This window comes from Ictalurus furcatus, chromosome 21 (assembly GCF_023375685.1).
Source record: "Ictalurus furcatus strain D&B chromosome 21, Billie_1.0, whole genome shotgun sequence".
Taxonomy (NCBI): domain Eukaryota; kingdom Metazoa; phylum Chordata; class Actinopteri; order Siluriformes; family Ictaluridae; genus Ictalurus; species Ictalurus furcatus.
Window position 1 is genome coordinate 9174103 of NC_071275.1, and position 25954 is coordinate 9200056.

At 38.2% G+C, this 25954-nt stretch overlaps 1 protein-coding gene across 7 annotated transcripts in view; it reads right to left on the reverse strand.

Annotated features, from left to right (window-relative positions):
• Nucleotides 1–860: 860 nt before the first annotated feature.
• Nucleotides 861–25954, reverse strand: part of LOC128625369 (band 4.1-like protein 1) — a 96406-nt gene continuing 71312 nt past the window's right edge. For 3 of the 7 annotated variants that reach the window (XM_053653603.1, XM_053653602.1, XM_053653604.1), the window contains 16 exons: nucleotides 25181–25268; nucleotides 23414–23566; nucleotides 22328–22425; nucleotides 19643–19818; nucleotides 18263–18465; nucleotides 15010–15159; nucleotides 11330–11416; nucleotides 9653–11191; nucleotides 8098–8148; nucleotides 6110–6415; nucleotides 4915–5043; nucleotides 3318–3410; nucleotides 2811–2858; nucleotides 2610–2699; nucleotides 2202–2282; nucleotides 1015–1856 (listed from right to left, as the gene is read on the reverse strand). In XM_053653603.1, coding sequence (XP_053509578.1) covers nucleotides 1659–1856; nucleotides 2202–2282; nucleotides 2610–2699; nucleotides 2811–2858; nucleotides 3318–3410; nucleotides 4915–5043; nucleotides 6110–6415; nucleotides 8098–8148; nucleotides 9653–11191; nucleotides 11330–11416; nucleotides 15010–15159; nucleotides 18263–18465; nucleotides 19643–19818; nucleotides 22328–22425; nucleotides 23414–23566; nucleotides 25181–25268 — 3490 coding nt within the window. In that variant the 3' untranslated portion in view covers nucleotides 1015–1658. Of the gene's footprint in view, nucleotides 985–1014; nucleotides 1857–2201; nucleotides 2283–2609; nucleotides 2700–2810; nucleotides 2859–3317; nucleotides 3411–4914; nucleotides 5044–6109; nucleotides 6416–8097; nucleotides 8149–9652; nucleotides 11192–11329; nucleotides 11417–15009; nucleotides 15160–18262; nucleotides 18466–19642; nucleotides 19819–22327; nucleotides 22426–23413; nucleotides 23567–25180; nucleotides 25269–25954 lie in introns of those variants that run through there. The other 4 variants (XM_053653607.1, XM_053653606.1, XM_053653605.1 and 1 more) reach the window with 4 other exon arrangements.

Genomic DNA, 25954 nt, shown 5'->3' on the forward strand with positions numbered 1-25954 from the left:
TATTCAAAAGGAGTTGTAAGAATACAGTAGGGACATGTTGGAAGTAACGCAGGGCCCAAGTACTCCAGAAGCAGATGCAATGAAAACAAAACAAAGCAAAACATTTTTAAAAAAAAAACAAAAAAAACACCTTCTATTTTTTTTTGCAATGCATGATGCGTATATATCATTAATCGACATGGAATCTGAGCGGACGTTATGAAGGTTATGTCCGTGATTAATATTATTATCAGACGACTCTGATAGTGAAAATGCTGCTAGATGGACATCAAAGCTCGGATTCTTTATCCATCCACACCAGCTAATCATGCATATGTATGTTTATAATCGATAAATACGCTCAGTTGTAATCAACAAGCAAACACTTTTTGATCATCTATTATATATATTTAAAAAAAAAAAAAAAACGCTAAAAAGACAGCAGGTGAGCATCGTATAAGTGACAGCAAGCGGAAAGAGCAGAATCGTGACTCCAGACCATGTCCGACCTCGAATCGTCTCTAAAGTCATGCATGAAGGAAGAACCGAAAATGTCTTCACAGAAAAGGAGTATTCCACAGAAAACATGAAGGATTACGGGTAATTTAGTGCGAGGATCCGGATGTAAACTTATGAAACGGACGACGTCGATGCTGACGCCACAAACTGTATGGACGCTGGGTTGCTTTCCGATGATTTTTTTTTCCCCCAGAGTTTTCTGAGTTTCTGCTATTCACAGTTTAAGAAGCTAAACTGGAGATTGCTATCGTTTATACAGTTCATGGGTAAAATAGTGAACAGAATAGTGACAGGTTGATACGGAGGAAGTGCACTGCGTCGATGGGGTTATGACATCAGAGTTTGAGGGAGGAGAAGGAGGAGGAGCCATAGACCGTGCGTGCTCAGGATGCAGGGATCGGCGGTGTTATCGCTAAGTAGCAACGGTTTGCTTCTCGCAGCTGGCTGTAGAAGGTCGGGTTGAAGGTAATGCTCCTGTGATCAGGACTATACACACACACACACACAGACATATAATAAGTTATAAGAATGCAACTTTAATTGCGCTGCTCACATATGCAGAGTTTAGACTGTTTGAATAGAACGCTGGTGTGCTTTCCTCCTCAGAACCCAGCAATCACACTCACGTACACACCAAAACATGGTCCAAGAATATCCAAGCCACATGGCTTTATTCCATTTATGAAAGTGATTCGACTCTGAATCAACTCACCTGCCGGAAGTGAAGTGAATCAGACATGCATGCTTTTTAAGTGTGGTTTTCTTTTTGTTTGTTTTTTTGTAGATGCAAGCTTATAAAAAGAAACACAACATGGAAAATGAGCCAAAGCACAGAGCTGAGGTGTTGCAGAAATGTGACGTGCTCTGGAGATTTGGACGGACGAACAAAAAAGAGAAAAGCTTGAGAGAGCTTTTTAGGAACTATATATTGAGGCGCAATAAAAGAAATTCATTTGAGTTTGCTAATAAAGATAACTGCTGACTTGTTATTACAGGGTTTGAACTGAAAAAAAACAGTAAATTACAATAAATGAAATACATTTGATGGGGGGAAAAATGTAATTTTTCCCACAAAAAATACAAAGACTTTGCACTAATGTGTCTATAAAAACAGTTGCGGATTTTTGACTCTGCAACAAGCTACAATTTGAAAAAATCAGTTACGAGTTCATTCGGTCCGTGGTTATGCTTTGAGGAATTGAAGAACGAGTCAGTGAATTGACTCGGAGAGTTCGGCTCACCTCGGATGTCCTGTGTTTCTCCTCAGAGGAAGTGTTTGTTTCTCTGACCACCACAGCCTTAGTCACGAGCATGTCGGGATGCTGCTGCTTGGCCTCTTGTATTGCCATCGCGAGAGCCTGGAAAAGAGTCGACCTTCTTAAAGCTGCGATTCGAATGTTCATCACGCTTTCTAAATGAATACCTCACTGCTTCGGAGTAAAGAAAAACAAAACAAAAAAAAAAACACTTGGGAGCGTACTGTTGTTGAAAAATCGATCGGAGATACCGTTACTATTCTGAAGTTGATTATTTTATACACATCCCGAGGTGTTTTATTCCTCTTACACCACAGCACATTTGCCAACAATAACAAACTGGGACTTAAATAAGGTAATGAACTGAAATACACAAATTATACAAAAACTTTTGCATATCTTTGACTCTTTTTCTTTTTTTTCAGCTTTCACATAATGTTGCTTCACCTGATGTTGGTCCACAGCGTCGTCACCTGTAATAATGATCCGTTTCTCAATCCTTGTCTCCGAGTATCCCCCTTTAACCGTCTGAAAATGGAGAACGTCACAGGTTTATACATTTAGACCTTGTTTAACTTCAATCATACAAAATCAAGACGGAAAATAATGAACAAATTAGTGACTTAGTATTTTGCAGGTTTGTCAAAAATAATATTTAAGTAACCTGGTCACCTTCTGAGTTTACTGACATGCAAGATAAAATGAAATGATACATTATTTAAAGAAATGGATATTTCTTGATATTTCATATATTTTAATGATGCTGGCATTAGAAATAAGTCAACATGTGATGGAACAGAACAAACCTTCACATTGCTACTGCTTTTTTGTTTGCTTTAAATGAGAAATGTTTACCTTTGTGACTTGCGTCGTAGTTGTGGAAGTGACATTTTCATTGCTGATGGGAGACATGATAAATTCCTTTCCAATGCTGCTTGTTTTAATCTGGAACACAACCCCACAACGCCACTTAAAACCTAACATTTCCTGTTTAATCTAATACCGAATGTTAACATATATCTCAGTATGTCTGTGTATATATTTATGTGCACTCACAGGAGACCCGTTCTCTTTCGCTTCCTTTGGTCTGCTCTCTTTCTGGATCTGCAACAAACAATCAGAGATTGTGTGTGTGTGTGTGTGTGTGTGTGTGTGTGTGTGTGTGTGTGTGTGTGTGAATGGAGACTCATGGTTAGGTTAGAATTTTTATTTGGAAGCAGTGACAGTAAAGGAAGCAACAGACAGTGTCCAGACAGCAGATGGCAGAATCGGATCGCCATAAAACAAGTGACAATTCAGGACGTTTGCCAGTAGAGGGCAGTGTGTGGTTACAGATGAGATTTGTGGTGTTTCCCAGGAAAGAAAGCAATACTGTTGATGCAAGAGAGATGCACTGTGTCTTGTTAAGCACCTGCACACTTAACATATAAAAGTAAAGCCAACGCAGACGTAAGAACAACGACAGAGAACGTACTGAGCCGAGCGTTTTTTTTTTTTGTTTTGCACATCACATGCAAGATGAAGAGACTACACAGGACTCTGTCGGAGAGAGACAGAACGTACCGGATCTCCCTCCTGTGGCTGGATGACATCATTGTCGGAGACTATGGTCTCCTCACAGTTAACATCACCGCCACCCACCTCCTGCACAGGCTGCTGGTACACACGCATTGTCCTCATTAGGACAGCACACATTTGTGTTCACATAGCCTCGTCAATGTTCTTTAAGGACACATGAAAAATTCCCAGAGGCCATCTTTAAAGACAAGCTCTAAAAATAATCGTCTCGGATCATCAGGTGAGCGAGATGAATGGCACGGCAGAATGCTGTGATTAAATTTTAATAAGACACCTGTAGGGGTACACAGACAGGCAGTGCTCTTTCTATCTATACACACACTCACACACACTCACACACACACAGTCTTTGGAGATTAATGAATCGTCTTCCTACTTTTATCTCATTAATTTCCTGTCGATTTTCTGATTGTCTAACACTCTGCTAATTCTATCACCGTCATCCAGCAGAACAAATTTCTAAACTTGAGAGCACGAAAATGAAGGAACATTCTGAATTATTAGCACTATTTGTGAAAACAGGGAAATGGGTAATATTATAAGCTTAAACTTACAGTTACAGTATATAAAAATTATTTTAACATAGTATTTTTTCTAGAAAACACTTTTAAAAGTATCGGCACCAAACACTTTGGATTGGGTATTCAACTGTATGGTTTTCAAACACAATTTGATATTTGATATTTAATATTTGATCAACAATAGAGTCTCTGGATACTGAAACTATATTTATTTTAAATATTCATGGATCATTTGTATTTAATCAATATAATTTGATACTTTTTTATGATTTATTTTACATTCATTTTTACATATTAATAATATTAAAGCCAATTTTCATATCTTTAATAATAAACATCATCCATCCATCCATCCATCCATTCGTTTATACTTCAGGATCGCAGGGAAACTGGAGCCTATCCCAGGGAGCATGGAGCATGAGGCACAATTACATACACATTCATACACTACAGACACTTTGGACACGCCAATCAGCCTACCATGCATGTCTTTGGACTGTTGGAGGAAACCGGAGTACCCATAGGAAACCCCCGGAGCACTGGGAGAACATGCACACGCCGCACACACAGGGCCACGGTGGGAATCGAACCCCCGACCCTGTAGGTGTGAGGCGAACGTGCTAACCGCCGTGCACCCTAACAAACATCATATTTTTCCATAATAATAATAATAAATAATCCATTATTCCCCAGGGGTGCCAATAATTTTGTCACTTTTTTTTTCTCTGAGAAAAACTTATTTTATTGTTGTTGTTAATTGGGTGAAAAGAATATATTATTGAGTCTAATATTTTGATGTTTATTACGATTATATACAGCCTTCTAAGATGTGCTATATTTAGAAAAAATTTCAAAAGTGTATAAATGATATTATACATATATATATATATATATATATATATATATATATATATATATATATATATATATATATATATATATATATATATATATATATATATATATATATATATATATATTGCCCACAGCTTCATAGCTTTCTCTAGATTTTTCCAGACCACTAATGTGCCATGATTTGATAGTGAGTAATTTTCTCTTACCTGATCTGGGAAGTCTGTAATGTTGTGAGGAACCCCAGAACCATTGGATTGAGGTTCCACCCTGGATTCTCCTTTTCTCAACATATGCGCCACATTGACTGCATTCGGGTCTTTCCTGGCCACAGGTGGCTGAAAGGAAACAAATTTACATATGTATTACTTTATGAACACAAGCACTTGCTTTCATTACTGTTTAGTAATGATGAGTAATGTTCATGTGACTGCAATCACATCAGAATGGTACAAAAGTACCACAACACAAAAATATATCTGAAAAAATAAATAAACTTCCAAAACCAAATCTGCCAGTAAAATTTCAAGAGACACCAACCAAAATATACTCTCACAACAGACATGTTCAATTAGAAAAAGTGGCACCACAGATGAGTGGCATGACACACTTTTCCTGATGTAAGCTAGCTGTTTGCTGCAGTGATGCAGTGATTTAGCAGCATTTTCAAATTCGAGTAACGTTAGCATAAGTTTCCTTCTTGTTTTACAAAGAGTAGCTTTACACTGTGGTTATATTATTAAAGTATCAAGTAAAATTTTTTGACCAGCTAGCTAGAATGTTTGCTAACTAGCTAGCACATACATGTACCTGTCCCGGCTGCCTAACTAGCTATTTTAATTTCAACTCGTAATGTAAAGTAAAATGACTAGCTGCTCTAGAATTGTTTTATCACAGTGAGGCAATGCTTGTTGTGGTTCCCCCCCATTGTTTTTCATATCTAGCATTGTTTTATGAATATTTTAATTGTGAATGGTGGCTAACATGGTAGAATGGTAGCTAACGTGGCAGAATGTTGGCTAACAGTATTTTATGCATGGATTTAAGGCTGAATGGTGTGTAGCTGCTGGAGGAAAATGGAAGAAAATGAAAAGGAACAGGATGAACAATGAACCAGGAAACAATATGAGATTGATCAGAATCCAAACATAAGCAAAAAAAAAAAAGAAAGAAATTAAACATAAAGTGGTAAAATATGAGGTGAAGCACAACACAAACACATAAGAGACTGAACATTCTCAAAAACTGAAATGATAAATTAAAAAACAATGATGGTCTCTGAAAGACAATGTCCAAATGCAACAAAAAAGAAGGTCCAAAAATAAAGGATGAATCACATATTTGTGGGTTCTGTAGATCCACGGCTTGGTGTCTGGTATCAGAGCAGGGGAAATGGTTCCTTACAGGTTCCACTTCATGGTGGATGCGTTCTTCGTGTACTCTCTCCTTCGTGGTCAGCCCATCATGAGATCCTGTGATATGGGTGATGCTGAAGTCCTCTGCCACTCCGAGCTCAGCCATGCTCCTGGAAGACTCCTCCACTCCTCCATGAAGCTCCATGAACGCGCTGAAGTCAGCCTCAGCCTCCAGGCTGGAGGTGGAACTGACTGTCATGCTGGAGCACTTACGCTCAATGCCCAGGTGTGAGTCCCTCAGAGTCACTGCTGTGTTGCGATCGTACTCATATTCACTGGAGGAGAGTGGCCGGCGCTGTGGGACACAGAGAGACCAGCAGCAGCAAGGCAATGTTACTCCACCAATGTTAAATAAGAGACCAGGACCTGGTGGAACGGGTGGTGCTGTTTCTCTATAATCTGAACATGCAACTTTTATGGTTGGTCAGTCAATTGACAAGGGAGGAGAAGTATGAAAGCAAAGTTACTGAAGTGACAAGAAGCCATAGATAGAATAGATAGTAAACTATCTAGTTAGTGCTGTTCCTTTTAAGGTGAATCTTTAACTATATTAATTGCATTAGTCTTTAATGTAAATAATATAGCAGGATAATATCCTGCCTTGTAGCAATAGCATGCTAAGAGCTACCTCTCGAAAGTCATGTCTCCTATTTAAGCCCTAACTATGAATTCACTTTATTTGATAATCATGAAATTGAGTTACTTACACTATGTCACTGTCTAATTTTTAGTTAGTTCCAATATTTAGGGATTACTCTCAGTCATGAGGTCTGTAACTTTTAACTAGTCTTGGTATTTAGGGTTATAACCCTTGGGGAGTCCCAGTATTTAGTGCTATAATTCTTGGTTAGTGCCAGTGTTTACTGCTGTAACTCTTAATTGGTTCCAGTATTTCAAGATATAATCCTTGCTTAATCCCGTTCTTCACTGGTTTTAAGTCTTGGTTACTCTGAGAATTTATGGCTATAACTGTTTAGTCCCAAATTGGAGTTAAAACTCTTGCTTACCTCCAGACTTTATGGCATTAGATCTTGGTTAGTTCATGTATTTATGGTTTAAAATCATACTCAGTCAAAGTATCTTACTCTTGGTGAGTCATAGTCTTTAGGACTCTGATTCATGTTTAGTCTTTAGTGATCTTCAGGGATGAGAGACTTGGAAATGTTGTGCCATTCCTCTTCAAATCTCAAATTCCAGTCAACTGGCAACTGATTACTTGAGTTACATGAACAAAAGACTGAGGACTGGTGGAAGCAATTGTGATGTCCTTGTTTTAAAGTTCTAACTCTTGGTTAGACCCAGTCTTTAAGTCTCTAAAGCTGGGCTAGTCCTAGTTTTTAAGGAACACACTTAGTCCCAGTCTTTAAGGCTCTAACTCTTGGCTAATCCTAATTTTTGGATCTTGCCTTCTGGTTAGTCCCAGTCTTTAAGGTTTTAACTTGGATTTGCCTAGTTTAAGGACCACGCTCTTGGTTAGTACCAGGTTTTTAGGCTCTAGCTCTCGGTTGGTCCCAGTTTTGGTTGGTCTCTTGGTTAGTTCTAGAGTTTTAGACTCTTAACTCTTGGTTTAGCCTCAGTCATAAGTACTTGTACTTCTTATTTTAACTTTATATCCATATATTTTATTTTAGAACCGTCTCATCCGGTTCGTTATAGTCTTTCAGGCTCTCTGTAAAAATGAATTATGTTCTTATGTAAAACTTACATTTTGGGACAACCTACTGATATGGAATCCAGAACCAGATTAGGAGGAGAAATTTAAAACATTGATGATGTATCCTATATTGTGTCTCAATCTAACAAAATAACTGAATTGAAAATTAAATGGATACAGCCAATGGGTTTGACTGATTCATCACTGGGGGTGAGTAGAAGCATATGTGATATGAATTTTTCACACAGTATGAGGAATAAAGCCATGCAAAAACAAACAGCTAAGATGCACAGAAAACAGTGGAGTTAATGAATATAATAGACCTTGACTTCGTCTATTGTCTCTTCATAAATGGCGGGAGTGGAAAGAGGCTCCTGTAAGAGCAGGAAACAGAAAGACAGCATCCTTGATTTAGTGCCATTAATGCAAAAAGAAAGAGAGAGAGAGAGAACTTTTGCCACTTTACAAAGTGCATACTGCAAGATAGATTGTTTAAAAGAACTTGTAAAGCACTTGGTAAAGCTATTGGCACGGAACTGGATGGAGTGCACTGAATAGTACGCATTCAAATCATTTCTTTGAATTGATTAAAATTGCTTATTTTGTTATTGCTTTAATTGTTTGTTCAAATTCTCCAAAGCTGGTTTTCTAGATTTAGATCAATACATCTTGCATTCCAGCCATGATCTCAGTGTTGTCTATTGGTCAGATAGTTTAAAGAAAAGAAAAAAAAACATCCTAAATCACTGTCATGAAAGCACCATCTGCTTTTGTTGGCCATTTGAGAGTCTGCCTTGGGCAATCAAAACAAACCAATAGCAAAACCCTTGTGATTCAAAGCTCGACAGCAGCCGCACTGTTTTCGGCAATCACAGTGTGTGAGATTGTGAGATTATGCTGCTCTCACATGCTTATCACAGTGCTGGCTTCCGACACTATTTTGTGCCAGTGTGTCTCTAGATCTTGATGTGCAATTTTTTTTTTCGTGTCAGATCTTGGCATAATTCAAATTCCTTTCATTTGTTGCACAGCCAAAAAAAATCTGTTGCACCTCAAAGTGCAATTACAGTGTGAAAATATAGCAGGTTCTGTGTTGGAGTGAGAAGGGCAAGGAGTCTCATGACAGTCATCTTTTTTTCTTTTTTTTTTTACATGTACAAATGCATATTGCATATTTCATGGAAACCTCATGCAGCATACATTCCTCTTTATGAGTTCAATTACCACATGATGTTCTGTAAAAGAACAGTAGCCTTGTGAGAAATGGTTTTCATTGCACAGACTGGCCAATGACATATTACATTTTGGTTTCTATCATTCACACCTTTAAGATTTACCTGATGCAATAAGAGACCTATCTGAGAAATTAGGACTATGTTTTCCTACAGGAACATCATGGATGTTATGGAATACCAAGCAAAACATCATAGAATTATTAACACAATGCAGATTGTTCAAGAAACCACTTCAGAACTCACTGACTTCTTCTGCAGAACAAACAGCATGGAGAAGTCATGAGTACCTCAGAGCCAAAGCGGTATATATGAGCCTTGATTTCCTTGCAACAACTCCACAATTGAGAGATGTAGAAATTCAGTTGGAAGGAAAAAGCAAAGCTCATGGTTGAAGAGAGGGGAAAGCAAAGGTGTTGGGCTGAATGGGACAGTCAGGGCTTCCAAATTGTCTCATGCGCAGGCAATGTTACAAAAACTCTAAACCGATGTGGCCTTCTCCAGCCCCTCTCTTCATGGAAGCTGGTGGAGAAGTTAAAAGAGTTTTCAAGCAATAGCAAGGAACATGATGGATGCGTGAGTCAACTGGAAGCTCATGCGATGCTTTGTTCCAATTACTGAAACAGAAGATGCCAAGCAGAGTTACCCCGTGCTGTTTCTTCAAAGCGGCTTCCACTGCTGGCTCTTTGCTTGTATTGCGGCTGTTTCGAAGAATCAGTCCTGATTCTCTGGCCTTCTTGGTTTTGACCGGAGGAGTTGGAGGACCACTTTTTTGGAGTGCTTGGGACTTGGAGGAGAACATATGAATATCCATGGCCATTTCATCAGACTGGGGAAGACCTTTGTACCCTGCTTTGGGGGTGTATTTGATCACCTCTTCATCCTGGGTAGCATTTCCTTTGAGCAGACACTCGCTATACATGGTTGATTGCTGCTCATTAGTTTGTAAGATATTATGTTCTACATCCACCATGGATAAAGGTGATGCCTCTTGAGATCTGGTGGTTTTGTAGGAAGTAAATAGAGAATGTGAAGAGCTTGTGTCCCTGGAATCAAACCTACTTGGGTCAAATTGTCTCTCTAGAGATTCATACATGCTATGTCTTTTAAAATGTCTTTTCATCAGTCTCGATTCTTCACCAATATCTATATCATCTCTGTACTCTTGACTCTTGGCCCTCTCTGGTTTTAATGGGACAATCCTTGTTATTTCGGTAGGAACATGCCCTGCAACCTTCATCCTTCTCTGTACCTTTTCTGCAAGGACCTCTTCAAGACTCTCTTGTTCAATATTGCTGATCTTTTTTTCAGGCAAAAATTCATCCATTCTCTGGTTGTTTTCATTCTCTGGCTCCTCTTCATTTTCACTGTTGTCAATCATGATGATTTTGGTAACCTCAAACTTGATCTCGGTTTTTCTTTTTAGCTCATCTTTTATGGGGCCATTGACTGAGTCAGAGGCATCTACCTGATCATCAACATTAATGCTCTTTGCCTCAAACAACACTTCCTTTAGTTGATTGCCTGCTTGTTGTTTTGCATCGTCAAACCCTGTCTTGCCCAGAATGGGCTGATCTTGATCTTCTTCTATGGCTTTGTTAAGCTCCTTCTCCTTCTCTTCATTTAGTGGCCTTTCTTTCATATGTTCCTTTATCTTCTCAGGCAAGGGCTCTGACCAGCATTCTGTTCCTGGTTGCCTGGTTGGTGTCACTTCTTTTCCTGAAGTATTATTGTCTTCATCAGATTCCTCATGTTGTATGTTTGATGTCTCCGTTTTTGTCTCATACACAAACTCTGGTCTTCCCAAATTTAGACTCTGTGGTCTCGTTTCCTTGTGTGGTTTGTCTGAAGGACATTCTTCTTTTGTTTCTTGTAATTTGTCCAACTTGGTTTCTGTGGTCTTTGGTTCAGTTGACACCTCTGGTACCTCTGGTTCTCTCATACCAGTCCCTTGCTTTGATTCATCCTTTGGTGGTACCTTAGGAGATGGGAAGGTGTCCATCTGAACCTGCATTTCTTTACCATCTTCACCAGTTACTTCAATATGTATCATCTTTTGTTCTAAAAGTACTTCAGTGACCAAAGGAAGTGAAGAAACAATGTCTTTGCTGTTATCTTTCTCTTCCATTTCATAGTCTAGTTGGTAAGTGTCCTGTTTTTCAATTAACACCCACTCCTCAGAACCCTATGTATTGATACAAATGGAAAATTGTTAGCTTTTTTTTTTTTTTTTTCAAAATAAGACGAAGATAAATGTTTGTAACTTAAGTATGGCAGTTCAAGCTTATTTTATTAGGAGTTAAATATTTGCAAGCAATGCAACCTCGGGCGAAATCACCAATGTCTTCTGGATGAAGTCCTCCACTGAAAGGATGTTAATAGGTTCTCTTCCACCTGCTCCAATTGCCTCCTGACGGTCATGCCCGAGACCAGCAGGAGAGAGCGAAAACAGTAATTAACCGGTAACTTACTATGCTCCATTTGCAGTGTAAGGTTAATTCAAAAATAGGAGACTCTATCATGCACTTCACTGAAAACAAGTAAACTCTAACAGACAAACAATTAGGGGAAATGTGCTCTTTATACACAAAATTGGATAAATCCAGGCAACCAGCTGTTACAGATGGCATCAAGAACAGGTAATAATTTTCCTGTAAATACACCTACACATACATGGATAAATCCTGTTTCTCTCACAGAACCAATTCCAAATACTATATACTCTTAGAAAAATGGGCTCCTCAAGGGTTTTACGCTGATAAATGGTTTCTGTGAGTAGGGTTCTTCAGACACTTCAAAAGTTGCCCTATAGAGAGCATTAGGTTGCTAGAAGGAAACATTTAAGTTACTAGTGCACAAGAAAAATTGTTTTGTTTTCGATTTTTAATATCAATATTGCATTTAAAATGTTATCTGAATTTTTTTAAATTTGGGCTATATGTATCTAGAAAACTCTTAGGGCTAAATGTAGCTCCTAACTGCTGAATTTAGGAGAAACTCTTTTTAAAATGGACATTTATCATAATTTTAAGACCCCTAATTCCCATTTTTTTCAATCTAAGAGTAATTCACAAAGTATTTTACTGCTAAAGGTTTTAATGTCTAATACATGAAATACTCCATCATCCATAGCAACAAGGTCAACCCCGCCTTTGCTCTTAGTCTCTGAGTCAGTAAATGTTTTGTGAATTGGTTCTAAGTAGAAACTCTTAGTTACAAATTAGTCTTAGTTCCATATAGAAGATTTCTTACTAGTAAAATCAGATTCTTAGTAATTTCCTAAATAAGTTTAATAGCCTATTACACAGATTTAGGCAAACAGTAGATAATAGTCTGTATCCTAAAGCTGTTTACCTTAAAGACCTTAAAGATCTTGTGCAATCCTAATTAGTGAGGTGATAAATAAGGGCCTCATCTAATGGTGAAAATGAAATCTCAGGTTTGATCAGAATAAGATTCAGTTCCATTCAAGTCCCAGGGGTTTTTTCAGTCTCATATTGCTGAGGCTAATCTTGCCAGCTAATCGATGTGACAAAGCAAGGATTATATGTCTTTAGAAGGTATGATGCAGTTAATGTTTTTTTATGCAAAACTAATTATAAGTTGTCTTTCAAATGCCCTCTAACAACTGACTGATCTGACTTTAACTAGGGACTAAGTTACATGAACATAGGTGAAGAGGACTGTGATCAAGACTGGCCTCATATTAGACTCTTGAAGCCAAAAAAAAAACTTTTGAGCTCTAGATCCCTAAAGTGTTCCTCAGATTGTTTTTCTTGAGGAACCCTTAAATGTTATTTAGACTCCTAAAACACAGGGTTTTCCTTTCAGAAAATGGAAAATCCTATTAGAATGCTAGAACTGTTAACCATTTTACTAACCCTTGAGTAACCATTTTTAAGATAAATATTTAACTATGATTAATTTAAACTTTATTCCAAGGAAGACTCCAATTAAACATAAAAAATGGTTTTATTCAGCATTCAGTTGTGTTTCAAATTATTTAAGGTTGCTTTTTTGTCAAATGATTGGTTTTAGTGGTAGAGTCACCAAAGAAATGAATGCCTTGTATGTAATGTATGTAATGTATGTAATGTAGTGTTCCACTGGATATTATTACAAACCATACCACAGATGCAGAAATACAATATTCACCAAAAATTGGACTATTAATTATATTTTATGTGAAGCCCTGATAACTTATCTGGGATTTTTTTTACTGCTCTGTGCTTTTCCCTGCAGTTAACCAGTGTGTTTGGAAACAACAACAAAATGGTAAGATTTTTTTTTACTGTCCTAAAGTGCCAAATAAAATGGGATGACTTTCAAGTTCATAAAATCCCTAATGATGCTTCAGAGATGCTGTTTTTGTGACTAGTGATGAAAATTCAACATTAATTCTATGGCACGGGTAGTGAACTTGTGTACTTCCAGACACCGTTTTGCTCCACAAGGCTTCCAATCAAAACATTTTGGAGAATTTCATCACACATTCATCTTTAGTAAGCGCTAAATGGTCAGGGTGGTGTGGATTCAGAGTCTATCCAAGAATACAACTTGGATGGGATGCTAGTCTACTGTAGAGAATATCCACCCATGCCTTGTGTCACCAACGCACATCACAGTGGGAGGTGGGAGGAAACCGGAGAACCTGGAGGAAACCCAGAAATACACTGGGAGAACATATACAGAAACTCCACACAGGTAGTACCCCAAGCCTAGGATCAAACCAGGGAACCTGGAGGTGTAAGGCAGCAATGCTACCCACTGCGCCCAGGAGAATTTCATTGGACTGCCATTTCTCAAATCATACCTGAAGGAGATAGTATTGATCTGTCAGTTGCTTCATTCCTCAGTCAATGCCAATTTCTCAAAACACTTCACTTGAGGCAACAAACTCAGTTGATGTCCAAAGGCTTTGTCTGGAACTTTGCACATCAACACTACAAGGTAGCATCAACACCGGGAAAGTTATGTTCTCTGTACTTTGCCTAGAGCATTCACCTTCCTCCACTTGGGCCAACTTTTCCTTGGTATACTCCTTAATATAAATATGCAATCACCTCATATATGTACATCTAATTCCTCATTGTCACATCAGTTCTGTAACTGACGCTATAAACAAACTTCAGTACAGTAATACAGGTAAGTGGAGCTATGGTAATGGTAGGCCGGCGAGGTAATATATTCATAATGATTCACTGTTGCATTTTTGTCAAGCAAATAGTCATAATATCCAAACAGCATGATATCTAGAATCCCACAGACTTCCACAGGGCATGCTTGGTTTAGGAAATAGTAGTAGTAGTAGTAGTAGTAGTAGTAGTAGTAGTATATTTCCTGAACCAAACAGGCCCTATACAAGTCTATTTGAAAATATTATTCTGTCATCTCAAACTCTAAAAGCAAGCATTTATTTAAAAAAAACAAAAACAAAAAAAAAACACCCAATAGCCATTTTAAAAAGCACTGAATGCTCAATCATGGTTTTTTTTTAAGTTTATCATTGGAGTATTCCTTTAATAGAAGTTGGACACAATGTTCTCTGGAGAAAAACAAGTTCATTTTAAAGGTTTTCAGGGCTGGTTTGACAAGGAAAAAATAATATGAAAAGAAAAAAGAGAACAAGCAGAACATGCCCTCGGCTGTAATCGATGAAAAATGACTCAAAAAATCACAAGTGCAATAAAGCACCTTGGCCAAAAAGGTGGGTTTCAACTGGTGCAATTTTCAAAAGCAGTTTCACAGACAAGAACAAACAAACAAACAAACAAATAAATAAATAAAAATAATACCCTTGATTAAAAATTTAAATACAATTGTACGTTACATAAATGCAAAAAAAAAAAAGAAAAAAAAATTAAAAGCCATGCACATCACCAAACATAGACACATTTTGTCAACTCATTTCATTGCTGGAAAATTGTACATGCTGTCAAATATAAAGTAAGGACACATAAACTATCCAGGCTTTCAGCTCCAGTACACTACCCTCATACTCACAGCCTTCTTCTCGGGTGTGTCACCCGGTGAGGTCGCTGAGAGACGCTTTTCCCGGTTCATCAGCTTGCTGTTGGGTTCCCTCAAGGTTCGCTTCAGCTCGTTGATGCTTGCCTGGTGCTTCAGCAGCATGTCTTCTGATTTATCCAGAAACTATAGAGTGAATGAGATGAGACAAGAGGATTTTCACTGCTTCGTAGGACTGTAAGTGAGGATTGGTGGGAGTGCGATAGATAAAAACAGCCAGTGGATGAACAAAACAAGAACAAACTGATAACCAACGACAGTTGCAGTTAACAGTGTCCTCAACTTGTAAAGTAGACGTTGAATATTTTGGTCTTATTCACATCTGGTATTAACATCCATGTCACATGATTTGATCATAAGTGGACAGCTTGGACACCACTTGTGATCGGATTTTGTTAAGTCAATTAGCTGAGGAGGGTAGTAATAAAAAGATAGTAGGGTAGGACATACATGAGCTTGCAGATGCCCACAGTGTCACTCTGATTAACAGAGGAGAAAGTCATGCTGCCCCTTCCTCCCAATTTTGCTTTCTTGGTCTCCTAGCCATGGCATCATCAGGATTTAAATTTGCAATCACCCAACACCTTCAAGAGCCACCACTCAAGAGCCCAATTTGTGATTTTTGTTGCTTACGAAGTCATACAATTTTCAATTTTTGTGATTTCTATAATATTTTTTTAGGTAGCAACTCTGTTACTTGAAAGATTTTAGCCAATCTACCCTGGTTAGCAAGCATTCACACTATAAAAAATTACATCCATTGGTGATCAGACAGATTTTAATACCAGGTGTATAAAACCACTGAACTAACAGTTACCTCCTGTTTGTGTCGAGGAGTTGACTCCATCTCCAACTGAGAGGTCCCAAGTGGAGGCAGAATAAAGAGAAGCACATAGATCAGGATGTTAAGTAGAAAGAAGAAGAAGAGCTCAAAGCATTCAAAGACAGGTAAAATGAAGTAGGACAGAGAGGACAGGATTTGCTTAGTGGATGTGCTAAGATGACAAACACAAGCAAAAAAGTGAATAAAGAGAGAATAAAGTCCCTCTCTTCCATGCATTCCAATGAGGAACTGTGGGAAATGCTTAAAAGGTCCAGAAGACATTTCACTGATCAAAGTTTTAATGCTAATCCAAGCTTTGGAGTAAGAGCATGAGCTAATTTTTCTGCCAGAGTAATAAATGGCTGCACAGAACCATCCACAGCACAGAACATAATTAAAAGTGTCAATTTCTGGATGTTTGTTCTCACACTGATGATATGTAAATGACCAGAACCACAGATTGGCACTAACAACTGCAGTATAGAATGATACCTCCTTTTAAGTGTCAAGAGTCTCCTTTCGCCAGCGAAAGGGTTAAAAAGAAAGACAGAGATTATCTAAGGTGAGACATGAAAGCAGGGTGTAGGAGATCCATTGTGAAGAACCAGTCTAAGAACCAGTTTATGCTGCATTTATATGTTGCCATTAAACAACCCCCCCCCCCCAAAAAAAAAAAAAAAAACACCAAATAATTATGTGGCTCACGTAATTATATGTCACTTTAGGGATTTATGACCCAAAATGGTGGCATGCAGCCTTGCAGATGCTTCAATACCCAAAATACTATTGTACACATTTAAATAATAGAATAGTTGGATTAGTCTATATTTTATTTTTGTTTAACAGTTAAAAAGCTTCCTGGATGTCCCTATTGTAACCTGTTTTAGTGATCTAATAAGGGTTGAAAGGGGTCATGAGTGTTAGCATAGCTAGCATGCAGCTCTCACATCCTATAGTCAATTGGACTTTACAAAGACTGTTCTGGAAATGATGAGAAACTATGTCATATAATTGTACTGGACCAACTCCTACCTTCATTTTAACTTGTTTGAACTACTAATACATCTATTCTAGTTGAGTAGCACTTCTTTGGAGAATGTGCTATATAAATAAACTTGCCTTGCCTAATAGGACACATGGGGGGAAAAAAAGTACTACCTCTGGTACGGCTCCTCAGTCTGAACAAAATGCAAAGCACCGGCAAGAAAGGAACAATGCGTATTACAATAAACAATGAATATTGTGCAATAACTGAAGAAACTCCACGCCAAGGAACACCCGACTATACACAACCAACACCTTATTATAATCAGGGATGGAAAATACTTGAGTAATTGTACTTCATTACTATACTTAAGTGTTATTTTGGTTATTGAAACTGAATACTTGCACTCTTATTTAACTGTATTTACAACTACCTTTTTACTCGATGCATTTTTATTTAGGCTTTCACAGACTTTTCATCTACAAGTCTTAAAGGTCTCTTTTTCTCTCGTCTAGCCAAGGACTGTACGCTATACATCCATTGAAGAACTGCAGTGTGGAAGTTGAGGAGGAGTGCTCCTGGCCCTACCTCAGTAAAATGTTTCAGTATGAAGTAAGCAAAGACTCGTAAAACGAGGCGTCTCCTTTTTGCCTTCCTAGAAGGCATGACGTTTATCCTAATCTTATTTGAAAAAGTATGTTGAGGTACATTTTGGTCATTTTTGGTCACATGAACTGTCTATATTTAATGAACTTAGAGTGTTTTCTTTGCTAATGCCAGGTTAAACTAGCATTGATTCCAGTAGGTAGTGTAACTGGCCAGGCAATAAGTCAAATTGTAGCTAATGGTAAATATTGGTTATTTACAGGATAGTTTACTTCTGATTCATTCATACTTATACTATGCACTAAAAGTATGTACACTCTTTGTGAAGAAAAAGGACATACTTCTGAAGGGCATACTAACAGGATGTGTAACGGAAGAGAACGTTGTTGCACTGTCACCGTAAACAAACTCCTCATTGAATTTCAGCCTTTCTTCTTCCATTATTCCTTATAATTGATACTATATAATTAAATGTATTATTCCCATCACAAAGCTCCTCCTCCCTTGTGCAAGGAGTTGTGGGAAATATTAGCTGAAAAACTGTCAACGCATCCACACTTTGAAAATTTACCAGAAATAGTAGACCATCCTGGTACCCTTGGGATACTTATTTCAACATACTACAATTTGGGACACACTAATTCTCATCTCGGATGCTATTTAGTATGGATAGTATGCCAATTGGGATGCAGGGCAAGAGATTCAGAGATGAATGACAATTTATTAGGCAAAATGGTATAGTTGCTATACATTCCTTGCACCTCAACATTATGTTCAACTGCTTCTCAAATGAACTCCATATTTTCTCTCTTTACCTTAATCTCTTTCTTCCTGGTTGGAGTGGTGAGACTGGAATCTTCTTGGTCCTGGTCGAGACTCAGGTCAGGTTCTCCGTCCTCGTCTCCTGAGAAGCATTGTGTCTCGCTCCGCTGGGACAGAGCATCCTGAGGTTCCATCATTGTGGATAGCGGCCTGGAGAACTCTGATGGATCCAGAGCAGAAGAAGGGGCACAATTTTCTGCTGATGCACAATAATAACCAGACATAACCAGGTTTTAAAAAAGAGGGTCATCAAGGGTTCTTCAAGGGATTCTTTAAGGGTTCTTAGCTTCCAAATTTGGACTGAACTGGAAAAACACTGCATTGTAGTGTTTTACATAGTACCTTTCATGATTCTCCCAGAAGGACAACTGAGGAAGGAGTTTAGGACAGTAAAAGTCTCTTATAGATCAGACAGTGTTGGAGCTACATTGCTTTTTGCTAAACGTGGGGTTACATAGCACGTAGCACTCTTGCTGACTTTTTTTGTTAGATAGTGTTTGTCCAAGCTTCTGAAGGTCATAATGAATTTTTAAAGCAATAGCAATAGCACTAAGCCACTTAACTAGTCAGGAAACAGTAACATTATCTAATATTATTCATTGTATTATTATTATTATTATTATTATTATTATTATTCATTATATTACCATAACATTTCATGAATATCTGAAATGAATGTCTGAAATCTGATAGCAGACTATCCACCTTGTAGGGATTTTGATTATCTTAAAAGTAAATGCAGTGTTGGCTACCTCATAGTGGAATTTCAATACTACCCTCAGCTCTTTTTGAAGAAACTGTATTGGCCTTGTTTCATCATATCATGTCCATTTCTTTTGTCATCTCTTTTTCTTCCAAGTTTTACCACTGATTTGCATTGAAATGATAGTGATGTGTTGCTGACTTTGGCTTTGACACTGACATTGATTTTGAGCACTGAGTTGAGAGATTGTGCCATCAGATGACAAGATATCTCTCACTGTACAACCTTAGCTTATTTTAACTGTGTCCTAAATCTGATCTTGGTCAACCCCTTCATGCTTGTGAGTGGATGTCCACTTGAAGTAAAAGACATCGTAAAGAAAGAACCACTTTACTGAAGGAAGTACCAGATAGTACTGACAACAAGGTAAAAAAAAAAACCTTTACGCTTCAAATGTTAATGAGCATTTTCCGTCTACAGAACCTCAGGGATGCACCACTATTCTGCAGATTCATGTTTAATTCAAGAGTTCTAATTGCCTCCTGGCGAAACAATGACTTGAAAGAGGAAGGAAAAATCACCTCTTGGAAAATGAGTTTTAGCCCAAATACAATTAATTTCTTTAATAAATGAATAGCTTAAATGCAGAACAGAGTGGAAGTGTACAGACCTCCGTCCAGACTGCGGGAGAGGAGGTGCCTCTTACTGGTGGAGCGATCAAAATGAGGAGCAGGCCGATCAATCAGGGAGCTGGCCTGCCTCGTCTGGGCCTGTGTTCGCCCACTGTACCGGAACTTAGAGCCCATCACAAGGAAACCTTTAGGAGGAGGTTCTGGAGACACTAGCCTGTAATCAGGGGAAGAAAACAACATCAGGCATCATCAATTAGCAGGTTGTAGATGCAGTACAAAAATTTTTAATTCAATTTACTTGCTATGTCTGTTTTACGGATGAAAGGTTCCATTTAGCAGCCTAAAGACTTCTACAGTTTGTCCCACTAGGGAAACCTTTAAAAGTTCTATGTAGTACCCTATGAGCAAAGGTATCCCTTTTAGAAACGGTTCCACAAAGAGGAAGCCATTGAATAGGCTCCAGGGATAGTCTCCAGGCTCCGTGCAGATGGAACCCTAGATAAAACCCTTTTTAGCATTCAGTCCAAAAATGACTATGTAGAAAATTTCAAAGTTTCTCTTTATAACACGATTCAAATTAGAACCATGTTACAAAGACTAGTACCCTTAACTAGCTGAGGAACCTTCTTGGAACTTCTTTATAAGAGTGTAAAGTCATTCTTGGAGTGATATGGCCATTAGTTATTATATATTTTTCCTCCTAAACACCTATGAAACAAAGGTTCCATCTAGCACCCTAAAGTATATCAGTCAGACTTAGTATATCAGTCAAGGGTTCTGTGAAGAGCCCTACAACAGAGGGTATCAACAAAGGTTCCAAATAAAACCCATGTAAAAAAAAATTGTATTATTAACCAAAGAACCCTTAATGGACACTTTTTTTTATTTTTTTTTTTTAATATAAATGATTACACTTAATTATTACCACAGTAATAAATCTAGAATCCTAAATCAAAAACAATTACAAACAGAACCATAAGAACCATTTAGGTCCAAGTAAAACCACTTTAGAAAGGTTAGAACCCCATCTAGCTAAGGAACCATTGAGGAACCTCTCTGTAAGAGTGCAAAACAAGTTATTTTAGTTTTTTGGCCATTAAAAAAAATGCATTCCTATAAAGGTTCCATCTAGCACTCTAAATGGATCTTCAGTTGACCCTCTGGGTAAACCATTAAAGGTTTTAAGTAGAAACCTTGCCTTGAACCCCTTTACAACAATCAATTTTTCAAAGTGCCTTGCTTTTTTAAATAAGAGTATAGTTCCTTTTTATTTCAGGTAAATTATTAAAAATACGACAATAATTGTTGTTATTATTAGTCGTAGTAGCACTAGTTGTAGTAAATCTAAATTTTTAAATCATTTATTTATTTATGCTCTCTTACAGTCTCAGGAAAAAAAAGACATTGAACCGTACCATTGAATGTCACTAAGGAGAGACCGTCAGGGGTCAATTATTGGTACCCTTAATATGTAAATTGTTTAATTATCACCTGGGAAAGTGAATGTAGTACACTTTTAAAACTTATTTCATGATTCATGTCGTTCTAATGGTGTAATTATGTACTGTAAATGATTTTAAAGGTACATTACATTCACTTTCCGAGATGAAATATACATTCTGAAGGTACTTGATGCATACTCTTGAGGTACCACACTATTGATGAGCAATACACTCAAAAAGCCCCAGAGGCAAATATTTTCTAAAACCAGTAGAGCAGGACGAAAGAATTCCTAATTTGTACCTACAATTGTACAAATCACCGCTCCTGGAACAAATGACCACTAATAAAGATGCTTGCCTTTCTCATCTCAGAGGTATAAACTTAATAAGAGTTCCAGACTGGAAAGACAAGCACACAAAAGCAAGTCTAAACAGAGACAGAGAACAGCCCATGCATAAAGGAAGGGAGAGTACAGCAAGGCTTTAATCACAGAGTTGAACCACACCTGAGCTGATCCTAGATACTAATCCAAACAAAAAATGTTAATTCATTGGTAATAAACAGATGAAAAAAAAGCAAACGCACCTTTGCCAAAAAATGATAGAAGCACAGAGAAAATAACTAAAGATTAAATCATATTTTTTATTACATCCAGAGATTATATTCTCTGTTTTTCCATTCACAATGTCTAGAATTTCTGCAGCTATTCTTTGTGCCACTGAGTCGTGCAGGTGAGTTGATTCAGACTTGAATCGCACTAGAGGATTTGATTCGATTGGAAGCGGGCTGAGACCACCTAGTTCAGACACTCTCGCCCTGGTTGTTTTTTACACACCTGCGCATGAGTGCTGGGTTCTCACCTGCCTAAGCAACTGCACTTAGGTGGAAAACACACCAGGATTCCATTCAAAATAAACAGTGTAGATTAAGGTCGGGTGAACACTGTGCAAAAAGGTGTAATGAGCAAGGCAAGGCATTATATTCATTCCTTCATCTTCACTAAGCACTTAATCCTGGTCTATCACAAGAACACTAGGCATGAAGTGGGAATTCAGTCTGGATGGGATGCCTGAACATTACAGAGCATCGTGCACATACACACACACACTCATTCACACCTAGGGGCAATATACAGTGGAGTCACTAATCCAGCAACCTGTATGTTTTATCTGAGAAAACAGAGAACCCACCATGACCATGAAACTCCACCATGGACCATGGAGCTGTACCACCGTTCCACCCAAGGCATTATATCTATAAAGAAGATTGGGAGAGTTTACCTAAAGAAGGTATGATGCTCGATGCAGACCTTCCAGAGTCTTTTTGCAGCTCTGTGGTTGTTCAGCTTAAAGCCAATGGTGCTCTCAAACTGCTCATACTGTGAATAGAAGACATATGATCATTTCTGGTACATTCTGTCCTTGCCTGAATTATCATCAAGCTTCAATGACACCACAAATGACTTTGCTAATTTAGCAAACATTGCACACACAACCTCCATATTGCTCCAGGGCCTAATTAAATGAAGTCAACAAATAAAATGGATCGCTCAAGGCCTGTTATCTTTAGGAGAGATACCCAAGCTAAGCCATGAGACAAATCAGACTTTTTTTTTTGGTCAGAAGAACAGGAGCATGGCATTCAGTCAGCGCTCTAAATTTGTCCATCTCATCCCTTTTTCTGGGTGCTGATCTGCAGCTGTGATGTGGGAAATGAAGGAGCTCTTTATGTGTGTATGTGTGTGGCTCTGTTCTGCCAGCGAAGCATCAGCAAGCCTGTCACTCAGAAGACAGACATGCTGAGAGAAGACGCATGAGAGTTTCACAAATCAAAGAGGTCATCCACTTATTCCCTTCAGCCTTATTGACATTCATCAGCCACACTGTGCTACACATAATGGCTAGGAGACTCGAGAAACCACTTAGAAATGTGAATAGTGTCTCTGTCATTATGGTTTCAAACGTTAAAGCATGCGAGGATCATGTAATATGCCTTTAGGAAAGGTGGATTCAAGAAATATATTGTATATCTGCATAAGAAACTAATAAAACACGACTGAGGATACTGTTATAGGAAAATAATCAACAAGGGGGTGATGTGATGTGGCCTGATGGTTTCCAAAAACAGCATGTCTCAAAATGTTTAATTCCATTTAAACCACCTCTTCATCAATTATTTTTCTTCAACAGCATGTCCTGAACTGTTTTATTCCTCATGTAATAACCTTATAAATTATTATCTAAACAAACCTTCCATTTTTGTTTGGCAACAAAATGTTACTCTCCAAAGTTTATGTTCTTCTAGAACCACTCTGGTTCGATAAGAACAATATGCACAGCACAGCAGCGAGATCAAAAGGGACGTACCTCTCCTGGGCGGATCTTGATGTAGAAGTTGCTCCTCTTATACGAGATCTTCAGGATCTTGGGCCAGGCGAAGCGGTTAATCCTCAGGCGGTCGCGGTAGATCAGCAGGCCATTGGCACAAACGCCCAGCATGATTTCAATCCCTTCTGAATCCTACCTCAGAGGATCAGCAAGACAAAAACAAGAGAATAAAGTATCAACAATCCCTGAATGTATTTGAGGCCAGGAGCACTCCGTGCTAGATGCACTTTTTCCTCATACCATTTGCATTATTGATGCCTTGTTCACACTGACACAGATACATTTAAAAACTGTGCTTTAAAGTAAAGCAGTTTGTAACTACATGTGCAGATAGTGACATCATAATGGAATAAATTACTCAGCATGAGTGTCTGTGCACATTTGATGGCATAATATATGCCTTGTTGAAGATTTAGCCCCCTTTTGCTGTTATAATAACTTCCAGTCATCTGGGAAGGCGTTCCATTGGTTTTGGAGCGTGGCTGTGGGGATTTGTGTTCATTCCGTTACAAGCACATTAGTGAAGTCAGGCACTGATGTCGGGCAAGGAGGCCTGGGGTGCAGTCGGTGTTCCAGTTCAACCCCAAAGTGTTCAGTAGGGTTGAGGTCAGGGCTCAACCTTGTTGAATCTTGTCTTGCTTTGTACACAGGGGCATTGTCATGTTGGAATAAGTTATTTCCAGTGAAGGGAAATTGTCATTTGTCAGCATACAAAGACATTCTATACAATTGTGTGCTTCCAACTTTGTGGCAATGGTTTGGGGAAGAACAGTCAGCAAGAAGACTTGAAGAGTTGAGAATCATAAGCTTAAAAAATCTGAGTTGATCATTGAAGTATAAGCTTTGAAGTTGCAAGTATTCAGTTCTGTAATCAGATAAAGCTTTGAATCCAAGTCGCATGTCATAAACTTTGAAGTTTGATTTGAGCTGCGAGTCATACATTCATAAGTCCGATTTGAGTTGTTAGCCATACAGGACATTTATAAGTCTGATTTGAGTTGTGAGTCATACATTTTGAAGTCTTATTTGAGTTGCAATTCATACATTTAGAAGTCTGATTTGAGTTGCTAGCCATACATTTAGAAGTCTGATTTGAGTTGCGAGTCATAAATTTATATTTCTGATTTGAGTTGCGAGTCATACATTTAGAACTCTGATTTGAGTTGGAAGTCACATTTAGAAGTCTGATTTGAGTTCAGAGTCATACATTTATATTTCTGATTTGAGTTGTGAGTAATACATTTTGAAGTCTTATTTTATTTGCAAGTCATACATTTAGAAGTCTGATTTGAGTTGTGAGTCATAAATTTATATTTCTGATTTAGGCTGCAAGTCATACATTTAGAAGTCTGAGTCTGATTTGAGTTGTGAGTAATACATTTTGAAGTCTTATTTTATTTGCAAGTCATACATTTAGAAGTCTGATTTGAGTTGCGAGAGTTGCTAAAGTCCAAATTCGAGTTGAAATTTGTATTGTGTTGTGTGCCATAAGTCCAATTTTCCTCAATTTACACTACAACCCAAAAACGGTGTTCAGATTTAGCCAGCACAATAGTATATTTTTAAAAACAGAGAAAAACACACATTTTCAGATCTATCTGTAACAGTGTGTTGACAAGGCTATAGTCAAGACACCTAGAACCTACCATCTACCATCAGATCCTAGAGTGCCTCACTATGTAGCAATAATAGATTTGGACAATCAAACCTGAGTTAGAAATAGCAAAAGTTGCTCCTATGGTGTACCTTTGCGTGATGTAAGTCGACCCCATACATGGACAGCTTCTTGGCATTCTCCAGGAAGTTAATTTCTGCCTCAGCAGGTGTCATGCCCCTGAACCACGAGATAAAAAAGTACAGTGTATTAAAACAGCAGGAAATCTTCTATTCGGCTAGGCTGATAGCAGAATAAATATGTTGGCCAGGGGGTCTGAGTCAGTTCTAATAGGAAACCACGACCTCGGCCTGTGCACGAGGAGTTTCAACACTACCTGCCCTTACTGTGAAGCTTATTGACTGTCTGACTCAGTAGGAATCAAACAAACAGGCTTAACAAGTTTCAGAGCAAACCAGGCCAACAGATGCTGAACAACAACGGCATAGTATGTGAAGACTATGGATAATGCTGAAAACACAAACACAAACACATACACAGGTTCCATATGAGGTCCATTAGGGAGATGTTACATAAACCAAATTGCAAAACTACAGACAGGCAGGTCTGGGATCTAAGGGCAGAATATTAAACACAATGCAAAGTGTTTTGCGAGCTGTGGGAAAGCCTGACGAAAGCCTCTAGCTGAGATCAAATTAACCACCTCCTCTGTGCCACATTTCATAAGAATCATCATTTCATTAGGGTGATCAGTAAACAGTGCAGAAGAGCGCACATTAAAAACGTGCACAAACATTGCCCAGTCCTATGTCCTGCTCTCAAAAATCCAACAAAGTACATTAAAGTGGTATTAACAGCAGCCTTTGAGCACATTTGACATACTTTTACTTCTATCTTATCACTGA